Source organism: Ranitomeya variabilis, chromosome 7, assembly GCF_051348905.1.
Source record: "Ranitomeya variabilis isolate aRanVar5 chromosome 7, aRanVar5.hap1, whole genome shotgun sequence".
NCBI lineage: Eukaryota > Metazoa > Chordata > Amphibia > Anura > Dendrobatidae > Ranitomeya > Ranitomeya variabilis.
The window spans coordinates 196,502,748-196,522,044 of NC_135238.1; the positions used below are offsets into that span (position 1 = coordinate 196,502,748).

Below are 19,297 nucleotides of genomic sequence, written 5' to 3' on the forward strand. Positions count from 1 at the left end.
CCTATGGGTGCTCCTGAGGTATTTGATCTCAAAATGTATACTAAAGAAGGGCTTCTTATTTCTGAAAGTCCGAAAAGTTTTAGTCTTGACATTAAAGGTCATGTTAAAAGTGCCTTATATTCCGTATTACAAAATGAAAGTCATATCTTGTCTGCAGAATTTCTGAAGAATTTGGAAGATATTCAAGTTAGAAATATGCAAGTAATCAAAGAATCAAATCACACCTTATGCACATGTATGATCACAGCAACCAATTTTGCCACTGAAGAAATTACTTTGTCACTTCCTAATATATATAATCAAAGGGCTGATCTTAAGTCCGAATTAAATGCTGCATTACGGGCTGTAATTTGTGAAGAACAGGAGAGTTTGGAATGTGAAAAACGAGAGAAATTTGGAACTGCCACAGACAATGTAGAAATCAGACAACTTGATATATTGACAGAGGCAGGAGACTTTGAACATATATCTCCTAAAGAAACCCACAATATTGTTTTGGTTAACACTGATATAAAAGATGTGGGTGCAGCTTATTATACAGATGAAGTTGTGTCTTCAACAATATCATTTCAGGGACAAGTGGAAATAGTAAAGAAATTAGAAAAACCTGGGGAGAAATATGAAGAAAGTACTCCATTAATCAAGCAGAGTTTAATAGATATTGATGCTGATGAGGGTAGTTCCGTTACTTTTAAAGCAACAATATCCAATGCTAAGTCTGTGAACTGGTACTTCATGGGCAGATTGTTGTCTTCAGGCATAGAGTTCATTTGTTCAGAAAGTAATGATATCTATACATTAGTAATCAAGAAAATACACATGGATTCACACCAAGGAGAGTACACGTGTGAGGCTTTGAATGAGGCTGGCAAAGCAACAACATCAGCGAATCTCACAGTAGTTAAAAGAGGTTGGATCATGGGGATAATTAAATAACACTTGTTTGCTAACTTGAAATATATACCTTATGGTATAGGAGGACAACATGAATTACAATTTGTGTCTGTTGCCAGTACCTATACTATTTCACCTAATGATCTACTATATTTAACTCCTGGCTTGTTTCTAGCCATTTTCTAATAGCTAAAATTAATAAAAACTCCTTAAAAATGAATACTTATTTTAGTTATTAACTATCTAATCTAAGGCTGAGTTATTTCCCTTAAAAATATACTTCCTATTAAGCTAAGAAAACTTAATTGAAAAAAAAAATGTTACCCCAAAAGTGGGCTGTATTTTATTTGTGGTGAAAAATAGAAAAAAACTAGTATGGAAAAGGTTCAGCCTTATTACCTTATTAAATACTAAAACAAAAAGTTTGCGTGGATCAATAATATCTAATTTAATTTTATTATCAATAAATGTTCCAAATAATTTGCGAGCTGTTTATAATATGAGAGATTATCAAAAGCTGTTTTTCGAAATATAACTTTTATTTTTAGAAGGGAACTGTGTCCAAATAAAATAATATTTTTTTATATTGGCTAGTAATGTTCATCGCAAATGAGACAGGGAAAAATAAAATTGTTGTAAAAATCACATTGGCTCAAATACAGAAAAACTATTCTAAAATGAACCAGTATCCCTTATAACAACCAGTCAAATCACTTTCTACATTTTTAATCCTGTTTTGACATATGTTAGTAAATTAGTTTATATGTTTGATTTTGTGAAATAGTAAAAGTAGTAGGAAACAACTCTGGGTCCCCAAGACCAAATTATAATGGGGCGGGAAGAGTATTCTATTAGTCACTCCCCATTTGTATGAAGTCCATTGATTTTTATAGATGCCTTTATGCCTTAAATAAATTTTGTTAGAAGATCACAAAGGGGTTAGATTAGTATACTCTAGCATGGGTTCTCTAAAGTAGACCACTCTTAGAAAAACTTTCCAATGTTCTAAAAAAAATTCTAAACTTAGTATATTTACAAAGTTTCATATATGAACAGCCTTCGATAACTTTGAGAAAAGGTAATTTACTTAGTAATACACTAATCTAAAATAATTCTAACCCTAATTGTTTATACTCTTCATCCCCATATCCACAAAATGGTGTATTGCATAATTCACAGTTCTGTAACTCTCTATACCAATGCACTGTCATTCTAATATTTTATCATTTTCTTATTTAAATCACAGTATTGAAATGAAGGCTTAAATGCATGCTGTAAGCACATGTGATATTTTCCATTTCCTCAGAGTAATCACTTTTTGGAACAATAGTCTAAAGACTATTATTTTCAGCTATTTTTCCCTGTGAAATAATAAATCACGTTCTTATGCATGTTCACATGATTTTGTAGTAGAGTTGCGTAGTCATGTAATATGGTGAACACTGCTAACCATTTCCTTTCATCCACACAGCCACTTTACTATCACTTCCTGAATTGCTCACTTTACAGTTATTTTACTTTTAACTTTTTATTTTTTTAATAGATACTTAATTTATCTTAACATTTCCATTTTAGGCCCTGTACTGAAAAAGAGGATCGAGTCAATAGAAGTTGCAGTTGGGCACTCCGCATTCTTCACCTGTGAGACAGAGCCTGCACCCGACATCAAGTTCCAATGGTTTAAGTCCGGACGGGAAATTTACGAGAGTGACAAATATTCTGTAAAGACTTCAAACCACGTTTCTACTCTAGAAGTACTAAAACCTCAAGTCATCGACTGTGGCGAATACAGCTGCAAAGCTTCAAACCAATTTGGTAGTGTAAGCTCCACTGCAACCCTGAAAGTAACTGGTGAGTAAATGACAACAGCACATCATTCACAAATTACTTTCTTCCTTTTTTCTGTGAAGAATATTTACAGGGCAAGTGAAACAATAATATTCCACCAATGTCTTATCACAAAAGCCTTAAGCATTGGTAATATTATTAGAGCCAACAAACTTTGAGAAGACACATCGAGCTTAATTATATACTGATTTTCATAGAAACATGTATTCTTCTTTGAGATCTTTGCAGTCTTTAAAGGGCTACTATGTATTTAGTTAACGGGAATCTTTTATTTCAAAGTCATTGATATGACACATCTTTGAGGAAAAGCTTGTTCTTGAAACATAATTAAAGTACCAAACATATTTTCAGAATAGTATCTTTTGGCGCGGGGAGGATGGAATTTCGGGATCTAGAGTAACACCTTAAAATGTATTTTACATTTTGGGAAAAAGTATAAATTACTTACAATTAATAGTGAAGTTGTACAAATCAATATTCTTTTTTTGTTGATCGTTTTGGTCAACATTCCTTGGTTCCTCAAAACAGATGAGAAATTTTCTCTGTTATTACAAATATAGAAATTTGCCTTTGAAATACTTTCAGAATACTGAACCCTTTGTTCTTTTTTGCAGAAGCCTTTCCTCCTTCTTTTATTACCAGACCAGAGTCTATTACTTCTTTTGTAAGTAAGAAAGCTAAATTCCAAGCAACAGTGTCAGGCACACCAGTCATTGATGCCATATGGCAAAAAGATGGTTTTCCTATTTCCCAGTCAGAGAACTTTCAAATTTCAGCTGTAAACAACAAACATGTTCTAGAGTTCTTAAGTGTTACCATTGCTGATAAAGGCACGTACTCTTGCAAAGCTTCAAACAAATTTGGAACAGATACCTGCCAAGCTGAATTAATAGTCGTGGACAAGCCACATTTCATCAAAGAGCTTGAACCTTTACGTTCTGCTGTGAACAAAACTGTTCGCCTTGAGTGCCAAGTAGATGAAGACAGGAAAGTAACAGCATCTTGGACGAAAGATGGTCACAAGCTTCTTCCTGGGAAGGACTATAAAATATATTTTGAAGACAAAGTTGCTTCTCTTGAAATACCCTTGGCTAAGATAAAAGACTCTGGAAATTATGAGTGTACTGCCACCAATGATGCAGGAAGTAGCTCAACTTCTTCAGTGGTGACTATAAGAGGTAAGACACACAACACATTTCACAAAAAAACACATGACACATCTTACAATAAGAGGTCAGTTGAAGATTTTCCTTAGGAATGTAAGTACAGGGCATTTAACTGCTAGATATCTTCAAGAGTAGACAATTCAGCAACTGGATTATTATACTTCCTTTACCCAGTCTTCTATTTGCACAATAAATGTAATGTCTGTTAATGTCAGTGTGAATGTATTTGTTTTTCTGACAGCAACCAATCAAGTGTGAATGATTTGTGGCTGAACAAGTATAACGCACAAATGGCTAAACATGGCAAGCTCCGTCTCTTTCGTCTGGGTCTCTTTTTATTTGCGACAAAAAATCTTCTTATTTCATCATCTTCTCTTTCTGAAACTCTTTTTATAGAACCACCATCTTTTGTGAAAAAGGTAGAGCCATCTTATTTGCTAAAACAGGGTGAATCTGCACATCTACAGTGCAAAATCAAAGGGTCACCTGAAATCCATGTGACTTGGTACAAGAACAATACAGCTATCATCCAAAATGATGTGTATACAATGTCTTTCGACGACTCCAATGCACTGTTAGATATTACCAACATGAAGGTTGAAGACAGCGGAAGTTATACTTGCGAAGCACTTAACGATGCTGGATCTGAAAGCTGTACTTCAGAAATTATTGTCAAAGGTTTGTTTCTTCTTAATGCTAGGTTGGTATTGTACTTAAACTCATACTTTAGTTATGATAACCTTTCTCTGCTAATGTAATACTTTTCTAGAGCCCCCTTCTTTCGTCAAAAAACTTGAACCGGCAGAGATAGTAAAAGGATCAAATACTGCTCTTCAGTGTGAAGTTTCTGGTACTGGACCTTTTGAAATTAGCTGGTACAAAGATAAGAAACAAATTCGAAGTAGTAAAAAGTACAGACTGACATACCAAAAATCTCTTGCTTGTCTGGAAATCTCTTCATTCAATAGTGCAGATGTTGGCGAATACGAGTGTATTGTAGCCAATGAAGTTGGTAAATGCATTTGCAGTGCAACATACAAACTTAAAGGTTAGTATTTTTCTTAAAATGGCTTTCCTCTTACTTAAAATGTCAATACAACTCTTTACTGGGAAACAAATCTTTACATATCTATAACCTGCAAGAAAATCAGCACAAGCAAAAATCTTTTTTTTTTTTGGGGGGGGTGAAATATCTTATTAAGTCCAGAAGACATATGTGGGAATTGGTTGAGAATTAATTACAATTTTATAATATCTGTAGGGGTTGTTCACTGCTGAGGCCAATTTGTATTTTTTCACTTAAATATAGTGATTTTGACTTGAGTATATTTATTTCTGTTAGAAACAAATTGAACCATTGCCCCATCTTATAGCAAATTTCTATGAGATTTTTCTGGAGTAATATTAACTTAAATGCATGTATTTGGGGCTAAAAGTAATTTTTTAAAAATGGGTTCATTAAAAATGTTGCACAGACACTTTGTTTTGCTGCACATCCAACTTTGATGTGGTCTATGTTCATAAATAACGGGAGCTAAAAAAAACCAGATAATAGAGTTAGAAAGTCTCCGATGGACTTCTAGTTAACCCATACTGCAGCCATCAATAGGCAGTGTTGCACTTGGCCATAGAAACGCAAACGGTGCAAAACTTTCAAAGAAACCCAATTGCAAAAATAATTCTTAGCCAAAAGTACATGCATTTATGTAAGAAAAAAAATTGAAATCAAACAAGGACAGCCCCTCATCAGATAGCTAGTTTTGTTGGACTTCATATCACAATGAATCAGAACCATATATTAAGACAAACGCTTATTTTAGGAAGCTGGTTCCACTCATTTTTATGCGTGAGGATTATTTTAGGGAACTTGCGATACTAACTTGTGGTTAATGTCACAAGTTCACACATAATTTTATTTTTTTTAAAAGATAACCTTTATAATAGTAACATAAATATAAGCAAGAAGTAAATTTCATATGTACATCTTAATGTAAATAAAATTAGAATAAGTACCGTATTTTCTGGTGTATAAGATGACTGGGCGTATAAGACGACCCCCAACTTTTCCATATAAAATATGGAATTTTGGATATGCCTGCTGTATACGACGGGGGTCATCTTATACGCCCAGTCATCTTATACGGCGTGTGGTTCCCAGGGTCTGAAGGAGAGGAGACTCTCCTTCAGGCCCTGGGATACATATTCATGTAAAAAATAAAGAATAAAAATAAAAAATATGGATATACTCACCCCTCCAAGAAGCCTGGCTGTCACCGCTGCAAGCGTCTGCCTCTGTTCCTAAGAATTGCAGAGCGTGAAGGACCTGCGATGACGTCGCAGTCTTGTGATTGGTCCGTGACCGCTCATGTGACCGGTCACCTGACTGTGACGTCATCAAAGGTCTTTCACGCTCTGCAATTCTTAGGAATGGAGGCAGACACTTGCAGCGGTGACAGCCAGGCTTCTCGGAGGGGTGAGTATATCCATATTTTTTATTTTTATTCTTTATTTTTTGCATGAATACGGATCCCAGGGCCTGAAGGAGAGTTTCCTCTCCTTCAGACCCTGGGAACATCCAGGATCGCTCCCTGCACACGCCGTACCCGGCGTATAAGACGACCCCTGACTTTTGGGACAATTTTTAGGGGTTAAAAAGTCGTCTTATATGCCGGAAAATACGGTAGGTATTTTCTAAAAAGCTTTATGTATAAGTTAATGAAGAATAAAGATTTACAACGTACTGCTCTTCTTTAAATTAGAACCGCCATCATTCGTGAAGAAGATTGAAAATGTCACTGCTATAGTTGGCAACAACGTGTCTTTGCAAACTGTTGTGAAAGGATCTGAGGTCATCACAGTGACCTGGATGAAGGGACGAGATGTCGTCCGGGAAGATGACAAAGTGAAAATGACTTTTGATAATAGTATTGCAACTCTGCATTTCAGCAATGTGCAAATTAATAGTGCTGGAAAGTATACTTGTGTTGCTGAAAATGATGCAGGGAGTCAAACTTGTTTTGGAGAGTTGGTGGTAAAAGGTTAGTTAGTCATTGCCTACCTATATTTTAACTCTCGATAAACCATGCATCAGGGTTATTAGCTAACAAATTTTATCTAACTTTATTTTAGAACCTGCAAAAATAGTAGAAAAGGCTGAACTTATCCAAGTGACTGCAGGAGACCCAGCCACTTTGGAGTGCACTGTGTCAGGCACACCAGAGCTTAAAGTCAAGTGGCTGAGAAGTGGTAAAGAAGTGACCTCTGGTAAAAAGTACAGAATCAGCTTTAAAAATAACGTTGCTTCTTTGAAGTTCTACTCTGCTGAGATTCAGGATAGTGGTGAATATATATTTGAGGTGTCTAACGATGTGGGTAGTAGCAGTTGCAAGACCACCTTCACTGTATTAGGTCAGTATAAATGATACTTAATAAAGTAACAACAGTGCAGATCTTCAGTAATTATAGAGATTTTTAAACAAACATATTTATTTCTGTTACAAACAGATCGAACCATTGCCCCATCTTTTAGCAAATCCCTACGAGATGTTGACAGTGTAGTAAACGTTTTCTGCCGGTTGGAATGCAAGGTCTCTGGTTCTTTGCCCTTGAAAATTTCTTGGTTCAAAGACAATGAAGAAATTTCTTCTGATAAGCATAAGATATCATTCGTGGAGGGTACCACCTCGTTGGAGATAAATCGGCTAGACTTGAGTGATGCTGGAATTTATACTTGTAGAGCAACAAATTCTGCTGGAACCAAAGACACCAAAGGAACACTATCTGTAAAAGGTTTGGTCATTAGCTTGTTTTCTTCTTATAGTTCTTCTTCTATCTTTCAGCGTTATAATTCTTAGGTATGGGTTGGTTAAATGTCTTTTCTTCATGCTATAGAGCCACCATGCTTTATAACAAAACCAGAGCCACAAGATGCTCTTCCAGGATCTACTGTCTGTCTGAAGACCACTTTCAAAGGGACACCACCTTTATCTATTAAATGGTTTAAGGGCATAGAAGAAATGAAAACTGGAGGCTCCTGCTACATTGCTAAAGAAAACACTGTCAGCTCTTTGGAACTCTATGCAGTAAAAAGTTCAGAATCAGGAAATTACGTCTGCAAAGTCAGTAATATGGCTGGTGCTGTGGAATGCAGTGCAAACGTGTTTGTTAAAGGTTTGCATTCTCTTTCCTAACTCTTTACAGCAGTTCTTTTTCTCTTTGTCCGCCGTAGATTCTATCTTACTAATTGTTATTTAAATTCTGCAGAACCGGCAACTTTCACTCAGAAACTAGAGCCATCACAACTCTTCAAAAAGGATGATTCTGTACAACTGGAGTGTAAAGTAGCTGGAACTTCTCCTATTACAATTACATGGTTTAAAAATGATAAGGAGATTAAAGAAAGTGATTCTTGCACCATGACCTTCTTAAACTCAGTTGCAACTCTTAACATTGTTAGACTAAATCTTGAAGATATTGGTGAATATGTGTGTCAAGCAAAAAACCAAGCTGGTTCAGATATATGCAGCTGTGCTGTCATAGTTAAAGGTGTGTTACTATTCATTCTCTAAACCTAGAAAATATTTATAATTCCATCTTTAACATCATATTAATCAAATAAACATTTTTGTTCATAAAACAGAACCCCCATCATTTGTCAAGGACTTCCAAACTACCGAAGTCATGAGAGATTCAGACGTAACTTTGGAAGGGGCAATTACAGGTTCAGCACCATTTGAAGTATCATGGTTCAAAGACAACAAACCAATTCGCAGTGGTAGAAAGTACAAGACCTTTTACCAGGATACTTTGCTAAGTCTGAACATTCTAAGATTTGACTCAACAGATATTGGAGAATATCAGTGCAGGGTGTTTAATGATGTAGGAAGCTGTGCGTGTAGTTCACTTGTGAACCTAAAAGGTTAGTAGGCCTGAAAGATCTTCAAGATAGTAAAAAGACAGTTCAGTTGTAGATGTGCTTTTACAATTATACTTTGTTTTCTTCAGAGCCTCCAACATTTACAAGAAAAATTGAAAACCTTAGCTCTCTTATTGGAGGAATGGTTGCCTTTCAGTGTTCTGTTAAAGGCTCCCAGCCCATCACCATTTCATGGTGGAAAGACAATGATGAAGTCATGGAAGATGAAAACATAAAGGCAATATTTAAAAATAATGTGGCCACCTTGCACATAACATCTATTAAAAGCAATGTTGGTGGCAAGTATACTTGTGAGGCCAAAAATGATGCAGGTGTTCAGAGATGTTCTGCTGTATTAGCCGTAAAAGGTTAGTTCTTCTAGCTTTGTGCTCTACCAAGTTTAGATTAGTTTACATAAGCATTTTGCACATCTAAATTACCATATATTCTTCCTCATCCTTAACAGAACCTGCCACAATCATTGATAAAGCTGTCTCTGTAGATGTCACCGAAGGTGATCCAGCGACTATGCAGTGTAAATTTTCAGGAACAAAAGAAATCACAGCAAAATGGTTCAAAGATGGAAAAGTGTTAACATTTGGCCAGAAATATAAGATCACTTTTACTGAAAATGTTTCATTCTTAAAAATTACTTCAACAGCCAAAAATGATAGTGGAGAATATACCTTTGAGGTCCAAAATGATGTTGGCAAAAGCACTTGCACTGCATCTGTCAATGTCTTAGGTTAGTATAGTGTAATACTCTTTTTGTAGAAAATTCTTTAAAAAAAAGTTAAATCACTTAAGTATTTCATTTTAAGTTAACACAGGGTTTTTTATTTCTTAATTAGATCTGATAATACCACCATCCTTTACAAAGAAACTGAAGAAAATGGACAGCGTCAAAGGGTCTTTCGTCAATCTTGAATGCATAGTTTCTGGCTCCCATCCTATAACTGTTAAATGGTTAAAGGATGACAGGGAGATTTTACCTAGTGGAAAGCACAAATATTCTTTCCATGATAACATAGCTTTTATGGAAATAAATGAACTAGAGGGTTCAGACAGTGGAAACTATACATGTGCTGCCACCAACAAAGCAGGAAAGAACCAAAGCAGTGGATATTTAACAGTTAAAGGTTTGCATTTCTATAATTAAAAAAATTAATAAAACAGAGAATAATTTCAAGATTTATCTAAATTTTATTTGTTTGCCTATTTTAGAGCCTCCATATTTTCTTGAAAAACCTTTGTCACAAGACATTATTCCAGGCTCTAGAGTTCAGTTTAAAGCTGTCATGAGTGGCACAACTCCCATGGTGATAAAGTGGTTTAAGGAAAGCAAGGAACTTCTTTCAGGAGCAAATCGATCTGTTTGGAAGGATGAGTCCTCAAGCATCTTTGAGCTGGTGTCAGCCAAGGTTGCTGATTCTGGAATTTACACAGTTCAAGTTAGCAATGATGTTGGAATGGCAACTTGCAAAGCAACTCTCTTTGTGAAAGGTTTGCCTTCACTTTTTAACAGTATCACTATCATTATTTTGAATTATAGGCATAAATATATTTCAACATCTGAAATTTTTATCTGTGTATAGAGCCCCCACGGTTTGTTAAGAAACCCGGCCCATTTTCGATGTTAAGAAAAGGAGAGTCAACAACATTTCAGTGCCAGATAGCAGGCACACCTGAAATCAAAGTCACCTGGTACTTGGATGGAAATGACATTACAACAAATGGCAAATATGGCATTTCATTTGTAGATGAAATATCAACACTTGATATTATGAATTCTGCTATTGAGGATTCTGGTATATATGTTTGTGAGGCTACCAATGAAGCAGGTAGTGAGAGCTGCAGCATTGATGTTAAAGTGAAAGGTTAGTTGTTTCACCCATTTGGTTAACTTCAATATTTTAATACGATTGTTATGAAATTAAGTCTATTCTTCCACATTTATTTTTTAATTATAGAAGCTCCTACTTTTAAAACAGTATTCGAGCCTGTTGAAGTTGTGAAGGGTTCTGACTTGAAGCTCTTCTGTGAAGTGATGGGCACACCTCCCTATGATGCAACTTATTCAAAGAACAAAAAGGAGATTCGTAGCGGTAAAAAATACTCGCTCGTTCAAAAAGAATCAGTATTTGAACTCCACATTTTTAAGTGTGATTTTTCAGATGCTGGGGAGTATCAATGTACTATTTCAAATGAAGCTGGAGGCTGCTATTGCACTGCTTCTGTCCATTTAAAAGGTTAGTTATAGTAAAGCAGTATATTTTTTATCATTCCGTTCCAAAAAGGCAAAGTGAACTTTAATTTTAATACCTTTGTCTTACTTAGAACCTCCCACCTTTGTCCAGAAGATAGAAAATTCTACCACAATACTTGGAAGCTCTGCAGTTTTCCAATGTGCAATTACAGGTTCTGATCCTATAACAGTATCTTGGATTAAAGAAGATAAAATTATAGAGCAAGATGACAACAACCAAATTACATATGAGAACAATATTGCTACTCTCTATATAAGGACAGTTGATGCTAGCCATACTGGAAGATATATCTGCCAGGCTTCCAATGAGTCAGGAACAGAAAAATGTTTTGCTTCCTTAATAGCTCAAGGTTGGTAGTATATAAAATGTAAAATTAGTTTTAGATAAGGCCAAATGTTTAGTTTCAATTATCAATTAATATGAATTTAATTTGTGTCTCAGAACCAGCTCAGATAATCGAGAGACCGAAATCGGTCAACGTAACTGAAAGAGACCCAGTGACTTTGGATTGTACTGTTGCTGGAACACCAGAGCTTCAAGTGAAGTGGTATAAAAATGGCAGACAACTTATGCCAAGCAGATATTACACCTTAAGTTTTGAGGACAATGTTTCAAGCTTGAGAATTCAGTCTGTGAGCAAAGAAGATAGTGGCGAGTACACATTTAAAGTTGAAAACGATTTTGGCAGCAGCAGCTGTACAGCTTTTTTGATGGTTTTAGGTTCGTATTGTTGCTGCTTACTCATATCCCATAATTTCTTTCAAGAAACAAACCAAGAGCATCAGGAATAACTAGGTCTCATTTTGTTTGTTACACAGATCAAGCTATTCCACCATCTTTTACCAAAAAACTAACAAAAATGGATAAGGTTCTTGGATCATCCATTGTAATGGAGTGCAAGGTTTCTGGTTCACTACCCATAAGTGCCCAGTGGTTTAAGGATGGAAGTGAAGTCTTGCACAGTTCAAAACATAGGCTTGTCTGCCATGAAAACAATGTGTCTTTGACAGTCGCAGATCTTGATATATCTGACAATGGCAATTACAAATGTAAAGTAGTGAATGTGGCAGGAAGCGCTGAGTGCAGTGCCATCCTTACTGTCAAAGGTTTGGTATTATTTCTTTATTTTCTTCTTTAACATTTTGTCCCTCTTTAAATTGTATGATAATCTTCTTTTAAAAAAAAAAAAAAAACTATCTTGGTAGATTAAAAAAAATGTAGAATTTAATTTTCTTTCAAAATATTTAAAAAAACTCTTTCTTCAACGTCGCAGAACCTCCAAGCTTCATTGAAAAACCTGAAAGCCTAAAAGCAATACCAGACTCTTTGGTGGATTTTAAAGTTGAAGTAAAAGGAACTCCACCATTCTCGATTAAATGGTTCAAGGAAGAGATGGAACTCTTTTCTGGAGCAAAATGTTTTCTTGGAATGGAGGGTTCAGTGGGTTTCTTGAATCTATTCACAGTGGATGGTTCCAGCAGTGGACGTTACACTTGCCAAATTACCAATGATGTCGGTAGTGACACTTGTAGCACAATGTTGCTTGTAACAGGTGCGAGGATTTGCTTGAACTTTGTCTTCTTTGTGTCTGTCTTCCTTCATGTTGAAGAAATTGTCATCCTTCTTATCTTAGTTTAATCTGTATATGTATGCTTTCTTTAAGATCAGAATACACTTAAAGGCATGAATGCCACTCTTGACTTTCTATGTATGCGCCATTACACATCACATCTTTAAATCTCTTTTTCAAGATGAGAATCCAATTATAACAATTTTCTTATTCTAACTTACCTATCTTTTTCCCTTTGGAATTATAGAACCTCCAAAGTTTATCAAGAAGTTAGAATCGGCCAAAGTGATCAAACAGGGTGATTCTGTCCGGTGTGAGTGCAAGATCACTGGATCTCCAGAAATCAAAATTACTTGGTTTAAAAATGACAGTGAAATTAAGGCAAATGAGAAGTACAGCATGTCTTTTATTGATTATATACCAGTTCTTGAAATTAACAACCTCAGCATTGAAGACACTGGAGACTACACCTGTGAAGCAAATAATGATGCCGGAAGTGCTAGTTCCAGTATCAAGATTGTAGTCAAAGGTTAGAAGTAATTTTAATTGTATGTATTCAAGTAAACTTAGAAGAATTGTTAATATCGACAAGGAGACTGATTATACTATTTTTATAGAGAACTACATACTGCAAAATCTGCAACCCTTGTACTTTGCACCGTATCCTATTAAAACTACACATCCTAAATGCCTAATGGTAGATACAGGTTAAGACTTCTTAAACAGTTTATCTTGCTCCACTCACATCCACATCAGGAAGTGAGTGGTGCCAATGACATATTGTCTTCAGCAGCCATTCATAGAGCAAAATTCATTTTGTGTTCTGCTCTGAAAAACTGAAGGCTGTTGTGGGATTGGTTATCATGGCTAGCAAAGACAGTTTTTCTTTTCAATATCTTAATAAATCTAGTCTGTTATTTCTGCTTTATATAAAAGCAGTTATACAGAATGGAGGGTTTGAAGCTGCACAACATAGAATATACTGAGACTCTGCTGAATGCATCACATAATATCTTAGACTGATATAGATATATCACTGAAGATAAACTGAGACTGCTCTATCTACATCACATAGGATACAGAGACTTCTGTATATGCATCACATAGGATACAGAGACTTCTGTATATGCATCACATAGGATACTGTTGTGAAATTGGATTTTGGGCTCCCCCTGTGGCCATTGGTGGAATTGAACTGGTGTGCATCATCCTCTCTGTTCACCTGTTTCCATCAGGATGTGGGAGTCGCTATTTAGCCTTGCTCCTCTGTCACTTCCATGCCGGTCAACATTGTAATCAGAAGCCTTTCTGTGCATGTTCCTGCTGCTAGACAACTCCCAGCTAAGTTGGACTTTAGTCCTTGTTTGTTTTTGCATTTTGTTCCAGTTCACAGCTGTAGTTTCGTTTCTGTGTCTGGAAAGCTCTTGTGATCTGAAATTGCCACTCTGATGTTATGAGTTAATACTAGAGTCTTAAAGTAATTTCAGGATGGTGTTTTGATAGGGTTTTCAGCTGACCATGAAAGTGCCCTTTCTGTCTTCCTGCTATCTAGTAAGCGGACCTCAATTTTGCTAAACCTATTTTCATACTACGTTTGTCATTTCATCTAAAATCACCGCCAATATTTGTGGGGGCCTCTGTCTGCCTTTCGGGGAAATTTCTCTAGAGGTGAGCCAGGACTATATTTTCCTCTGCCAGGATTAGTTAGTCCTCCGGCCGGCGCTGGGCGTCTAGGGATAAAACGCAGGCTACGCTACCCGGCTACTGTTAGTTGTGCGGCAGGTTTAGTTCATGGTCAGTTTAAGTTTCCATCCTTCCAAGAGCTAGTTCTTATGTTTGCTGGGCTATGTTCTCTTGCCATTGAGAACCATAACAGGATACACTGAGACTGCTGTAAATACATCACATAGCATGCAATAAGACTGCTGTGTACATCACAAAAGATGGGCCGAGACTGTTGTATACATCACATAAGATACACTGATGCTCTGCTGTACTCATCACATCAGATAAACTGATCCTCTGCTACATTCATCACATAGGATAGACTGAACCTCTGCTATATTCATCACAGAGGATACACTGAGACTCTACTGCATACATAACATAAGATACCTTGAGACTCTGCCGTATACATCACATAAGATACATCGAGACTCTGCTGAATGCATCACGCAATCACCTGTCAAAAAAGTTTAAATAGAAACTGAATTGAAATTATGAGGAAAAGTAAAATTTTCTGTATCACCATTGTTTTTTGGCAGACAATTGTCATAACCACTTGGTTTGATTTCCTAACTTATACGAGACCAATGACTGGTGTATTGCAGTATGCTGTATAGTATAATCCCATGTTTAAGTCCAACGGGGACTAAAAAGTAAAAATAATAAAAATGAGAGATATTTAAAAAAAATACTATATATATATATATATATATATATATATATATATATATATATATATATATATATATATATATATATATATATATATATCTTTATCCTCCTTTAAAAAATAAACACATTTAAAACTTTGCAAAAAAGCCTTTTGGTATTGTCATGTCAAGTTCAATCTTTTAAATGTAAATTGATTCAAATTGTACCTTAAATGCAGAGTTCCCCAAAAAATACAATAAAAAGTGATCAAATAATCATATGTGCCCCAAAATGGTATCAATGAAATTGTCACCTCTGCACACAGAAAAAAAAGCTCTTACAAAGTTTCATAGAAGGAAAAATGAAAGAATTACAAGTGTCAGAAAATGGCTAAAGGCTTCACCAGTGTTCCCCAACTCTGATCCTCAAGAGCCACCAACAGGTCATGTTTTCAGGATTTCCTTAATATTACACATGTGATTGAATGCTTGCCTTTCTAGGTAATGCAATTATCACATGTGCAATAGTAAGGAAATCCTGAAAACATGACCTGTTGGTGGCTCTTGAGGACTGGAGTTGGGGAACACTGGGCTACACAAACACATATTTTTTTACAAAACTCTGAATTTTTTAAGCCACTAAAATTTTGTATCACCTTAAAGGGGTTGTTCCCTTTCAATTAATGTTCGTCTTTGACTGCAGTTTGTTTAAAAATAACAAATTGAGCTGCACTCACCATCTCTGGGTCCAAGAGCAAGTATCCACCACTGCTCCTGGAGTATATCATTGGCTGGAGCGCTGTGGTCACGTTGATAGTGCGGCAGCCAGTCACTGAGTTTGGAGACAGAGTACTGCCTAAAGAGCCTCTGTCATGCCACACTGTTGATTTGATGTCAGCTCCCTAGCCAATGCCAGACAAAAGGGGCAGTTTCCAAGACTTGCTGGTGGATCCTGAAAAGATGAGTAAAGTGCAGTTTGTTTTTTCAGAACAAATTACAGCCTGGGTTAAACATTATCTAAAAGATGACAACCCCTTTAATTATACTGACCTGGAGAATCATGTTACCAGGTTATTTTTTCCATAGAATGAAATCGAAAACAATGGCTGAATTGAGTTTTTTCAATATTTCCTCCAATTTGAATTTTTCCCCCCATTTTTCAGTATGTTATTTGGTAAAATTAATTTTGTCATTAAGAGCTACAACTCATCCCTAAAAAAACACATTATCTCATATAGCTTTGTTGATGGCTTCTCTCCACCCTGAGAGACCTGTCAATCAATGGCAGCGGCTGGGGGGATGCCGCAGGAGATCCACCCGTCCGTCTAGTCTCCCATGCGGCTCGATAACCAGACGGCTTTTAAAATGTGTTTTTTCTCTGAAACGCTGTAGAGTTTCATAGTCAAATATACCTGCCTACAATCATGCTCCTAGTTTGTGATACATGCTGCCTTTGGATCGAGCAGCATGTATCAGCTATTAGGTTCCCTTTAACAGATGTGTTGCGAACAGGATTTTGTGTAATTACTATTGCATAAGTATGACAAATTTTTCTACTGCACTTGTTATTTGTTAGTGCTGTTTACTAGTGATGAGTGAGTATGCTTGTTGCTCGGGTTTTCCTGAGCACACTCGAGTGATTGAGTATTTGTTAGTGTTCGGAGATTAAGTTTTCATCACCGCAGCTGAATGATTTACAGCTATTAGCCAGGCTGAGTACATGTGGGGGTTGCCTGATTGCTAGGGAATCCCCACATGTAATCAAGCTGGCTAATAGCTGTAAATCATTCAGCTGCGGCGATGAAAACTTAATCTCCGAACACTAACAAATACTCGGAGATCACCCGAGCGTGCTCAGGAAAACCCAAGCATCGCGTACACTCGCTCATCACTACTGTTTACCCCTAAAATACTTCTCAGGGGAAAGCTGTTTATCTATTGGATGAGGCTGATAGATAGGTCTGGTGACATGCTCCTCTACCAGAACACACTTTATGGACAGAAGCGCTGGTCATTGTGTGAAGAAAGCTACACTTACAAGAGAAAGTGGCTGACCACTTTACCTGAGAATCCATCAGTGAACTTGTTCAGACAAAATTAGCAAAATATGTAAAAAAAAAAAAACATTTGTAAAAATTATCTTTACTCCAAAATAAAAGTATTTCAGTAAAAAAAGGTTCCCACAGTTAGGCAACCCCTTTAACCACTTGTGGACTACCCATGGGCTTTAGTAGTCTGGGTAGACCACATTCTAATCGGCACATCATAGCGGAGCAGCTGAACACAATCTTGCAACTATGAGTGGGGAGCGGGTAGTCAGGTACAGCAGAGCTCCCCATAAAAAAGGCACAGATGGTTTATTACCATCTCTACCTTCCTTATGCACAGTGCTTTCAAGTGCTGTGTATGCAATAATAGAAAACACTAACGACTCTTCCTCCTCTGGACCCAAAGGTCATGTTATTGCTTGCGCTAAGGAGGGAAAAGAACCTGCTGGGTCCTAAGAGACTAAGTCAGCTATTCTATGCAGCTAAGAGGCTTCATTTTCATTGGGACTTGGGCTAATATTCTGGCCTTGGTTACAGGGGAAGTCAGATATAAAAAAAATAATTTTAATGTTGAAATGCACCATCCTACCCCCTATAAAAAGGTGTTTTATGACCTTTTGGGGGGCACAATATGTGAAATAAATGAAAAATAAATAAAAAACAGATAAAATAGATAAGTCGCTGCCAAACCAAATGGCCATTACTTGTCCCGCACACATTGAAAAAAGTCAGATAAATAAAAATAATTGTTTAAGAAAGGGGAACAAATTTTAAAATGTATTTTACTGGTCCATTGTATTAAAAAAAAAAAAAAATGAGAAAACAGACTTATATTTCCTTTATTTTCCCCTGATATTACTCACTATCAGCAAAAAATAAAAAGTATGAAAATAACATAAAAATCAAGCCTTATGTATCATGAAAAAAAGATGCAAATATTATTTGGATATCCAAAAGAGAAAAAATGTCAGCTCTTTAAACCACATGTACAAAAAATAAAGGTGCCAGGAACATGGATAAATGGCTTGGTCCTAAACTAGTTAATAAACACTGCTAATTTTTTTTTTACTGTTAACACAGTTTCTAAACAATGTAATACCATCCATCATCTCATTTTATAGAGCCACCAGTTTTTAGCAAGAAAGCTAGTCCAGCTGAAATTCTCAAAGGAGTGGACGTTAGTCTTGAATGTGAACTCTTGGGAACACCACCCTTCGAAGTGACTTGGTTCAAAGATCGCCGGCAAATTAGAAGTAGCAAAAAATATAAAGTAACTTCTAAAAACCACCTTGCAGCAGTGCATATTCTTAACGTGGAAGCTTCAGACATCGGGGAGTACCACTGCAAGGCGGCCAATGATGTTGGAAGCGATGCTTGCATTTGTAATATAAAGCTTAAAGGTAAATTTTATATTACAGTTGATCAAATATTTAGCTACTTATCCATTAGTATTCTTAATACATCTGCACATTGTTTTTATCCAGAGCCACCAAGGTTCATGAAGAAAGTTGAAAGCGTTACTGTTATCACTGGCGAACCTCTTGAATTACAAGGATTAATCGAAGGCTCACAGCCCATCTCAGTCCTTTGGTTGAAGGACAAGGAAGAAGTTATCAGGGAGAGTGAAAACATAAAGATTTCTCATTTTGAGAATCAAGCAACTCTACATATTAGGAAGGCTGAACCTGTAAATGCTGGAAAATATATATGCCAGATTAAAAACGATGCTGGAACAAGAGAGTGCATAGTCAACGTATCTGTTCTAGGTAACAAACAATCAAAAAATAGAAGGAAAAGATATTTAAACTAGATACGTTAGTTTCAAAATCTCTTCATATGATTTTTTCTTAATTTCAGAACCTGCATCAATAGTAGAAAAGCCTGAACCTGTAAGGGTTACGGCAGGAGATGTCTGCACAATTGAGTGCATAGTGGCAGGTACACCAGAACTTTCAGCTAGCTGGTTCAAGGATGGAAAAGAACTAATCAGTAATGAAAAATATAAGATATATCTCTCCAATAAGGTAGCATCGATAAAAATTATGTCTGCAGTCACAAGTGACAGTGGAGAATATACATTTGAAGTGAAAAATAATGTCGGCAAAAGCACCTGCACTGCAACAGTCGATGTCCTTGGTCAGTTTTTATTTTACTCTTATGTGCAGTCACAGACTGAACAAATCTCGATAGGTTTCTTTATAAACCCTTTCTTTT

The 19,297-nt window shown here is 36.2% G+C and overlaps 1 protein-coding gene across 1 annotated transcript in view; it reads left to right on the forward strand.

Annotated features, from left to right (window-relative positions):
* The window catches only part of TTN (titin), a 285,913-nt gene that overhangs the window by 79,835 nt on the left and 186,781 nt on the right, over positions 1 to 19,297 (forward strand). Inside the window, exons 44-67 of the mRNA XM_077272621.1 lie at positions 2,470 to 2,745; positions 3,357 to 3,920; positions 4,305 to 4,586; positions 4,678 to 4,956; positions 6,668 to 6,946; positions 7,038 to 7,316; positions 7,413 to 7,697; positions 7,800 to 8,078; positions 8,172 to 8,453; positions 8,548 to 8,826; positions 8,913 to 9,191; positions 9,290 to 9,568; positions 9,675 to 9,962; positions 10,048 to 10,326; positions 10,419 to 10,700; positions 10,794 to 11,072; positions 11,161 to 11,439; positions 11,532 to 11,810; positions 11,909 to 12,196; positions 12,364 to 12,642; positions 12,908 to 13,189; positions 18,205 to 18,483; positions 18,568 to 18,849; positions 18,941 to 19,219. Coding sequence (XP_077128736.1) covers positions 2,470 to 2,745; positions 3,357 to 3,920; positions 4,305 to 4,586; positions 4,678 to 4,956; positions 6,668 to 6,946; positions 7,038 to 7,316; positions 7,413 to 7,697; positions 7,800 to 8,078; positions 8,172 to 8,453; positions 8,548 to 8,826; positions 8,913 to 9,191; positions 9,290 to 9,568; positions 9,675 to 9,962; positions 10,048 to 10,326; positions 10,419 to 10,700; positions 10,794 to 11,072; positions 11,161 to 11,439; positions 11,532 to 11,810; positions 11,909 to 12,196; positions 12,364 to 12,642; positions 12,908 to 13,189; positions 18,205 to 18,483; positions 18,568 to 18,849; positions 18,941 to 19,219 — 7,017 coding nt within the window. The remainder of the gene's footprint in view (positions 1 to 2,469; positions 2,746 to 3,356; positions 3,921 to 4,304; positions 4,587 to 4,677; positions 4,957 to 6,667; positions 6,947 to 7,037; positions 7,317 to 7,412; positions 7,698 to 7,799; positions 8,079 to 8,171; positions 8,454 to 8,547; positions 8,827 to 8,912; positions 9,192 to 9,289; positions 9,569 to 9,674; positions 9,963 to 10,047; positions 10,327 to 10,418; positions 10,701 to 10,793; positions 11,073 to 11,160; positions 11,440 to 11,531; positions 11,811 to 11,908; positions 12,197 to 12,363; positions 12,643 to 12,907; positions 13,190 to 18,204; positions 18,484 to 18,567; positions 18,850 to 18,940; positions 19,220 to 19,297) is intronic.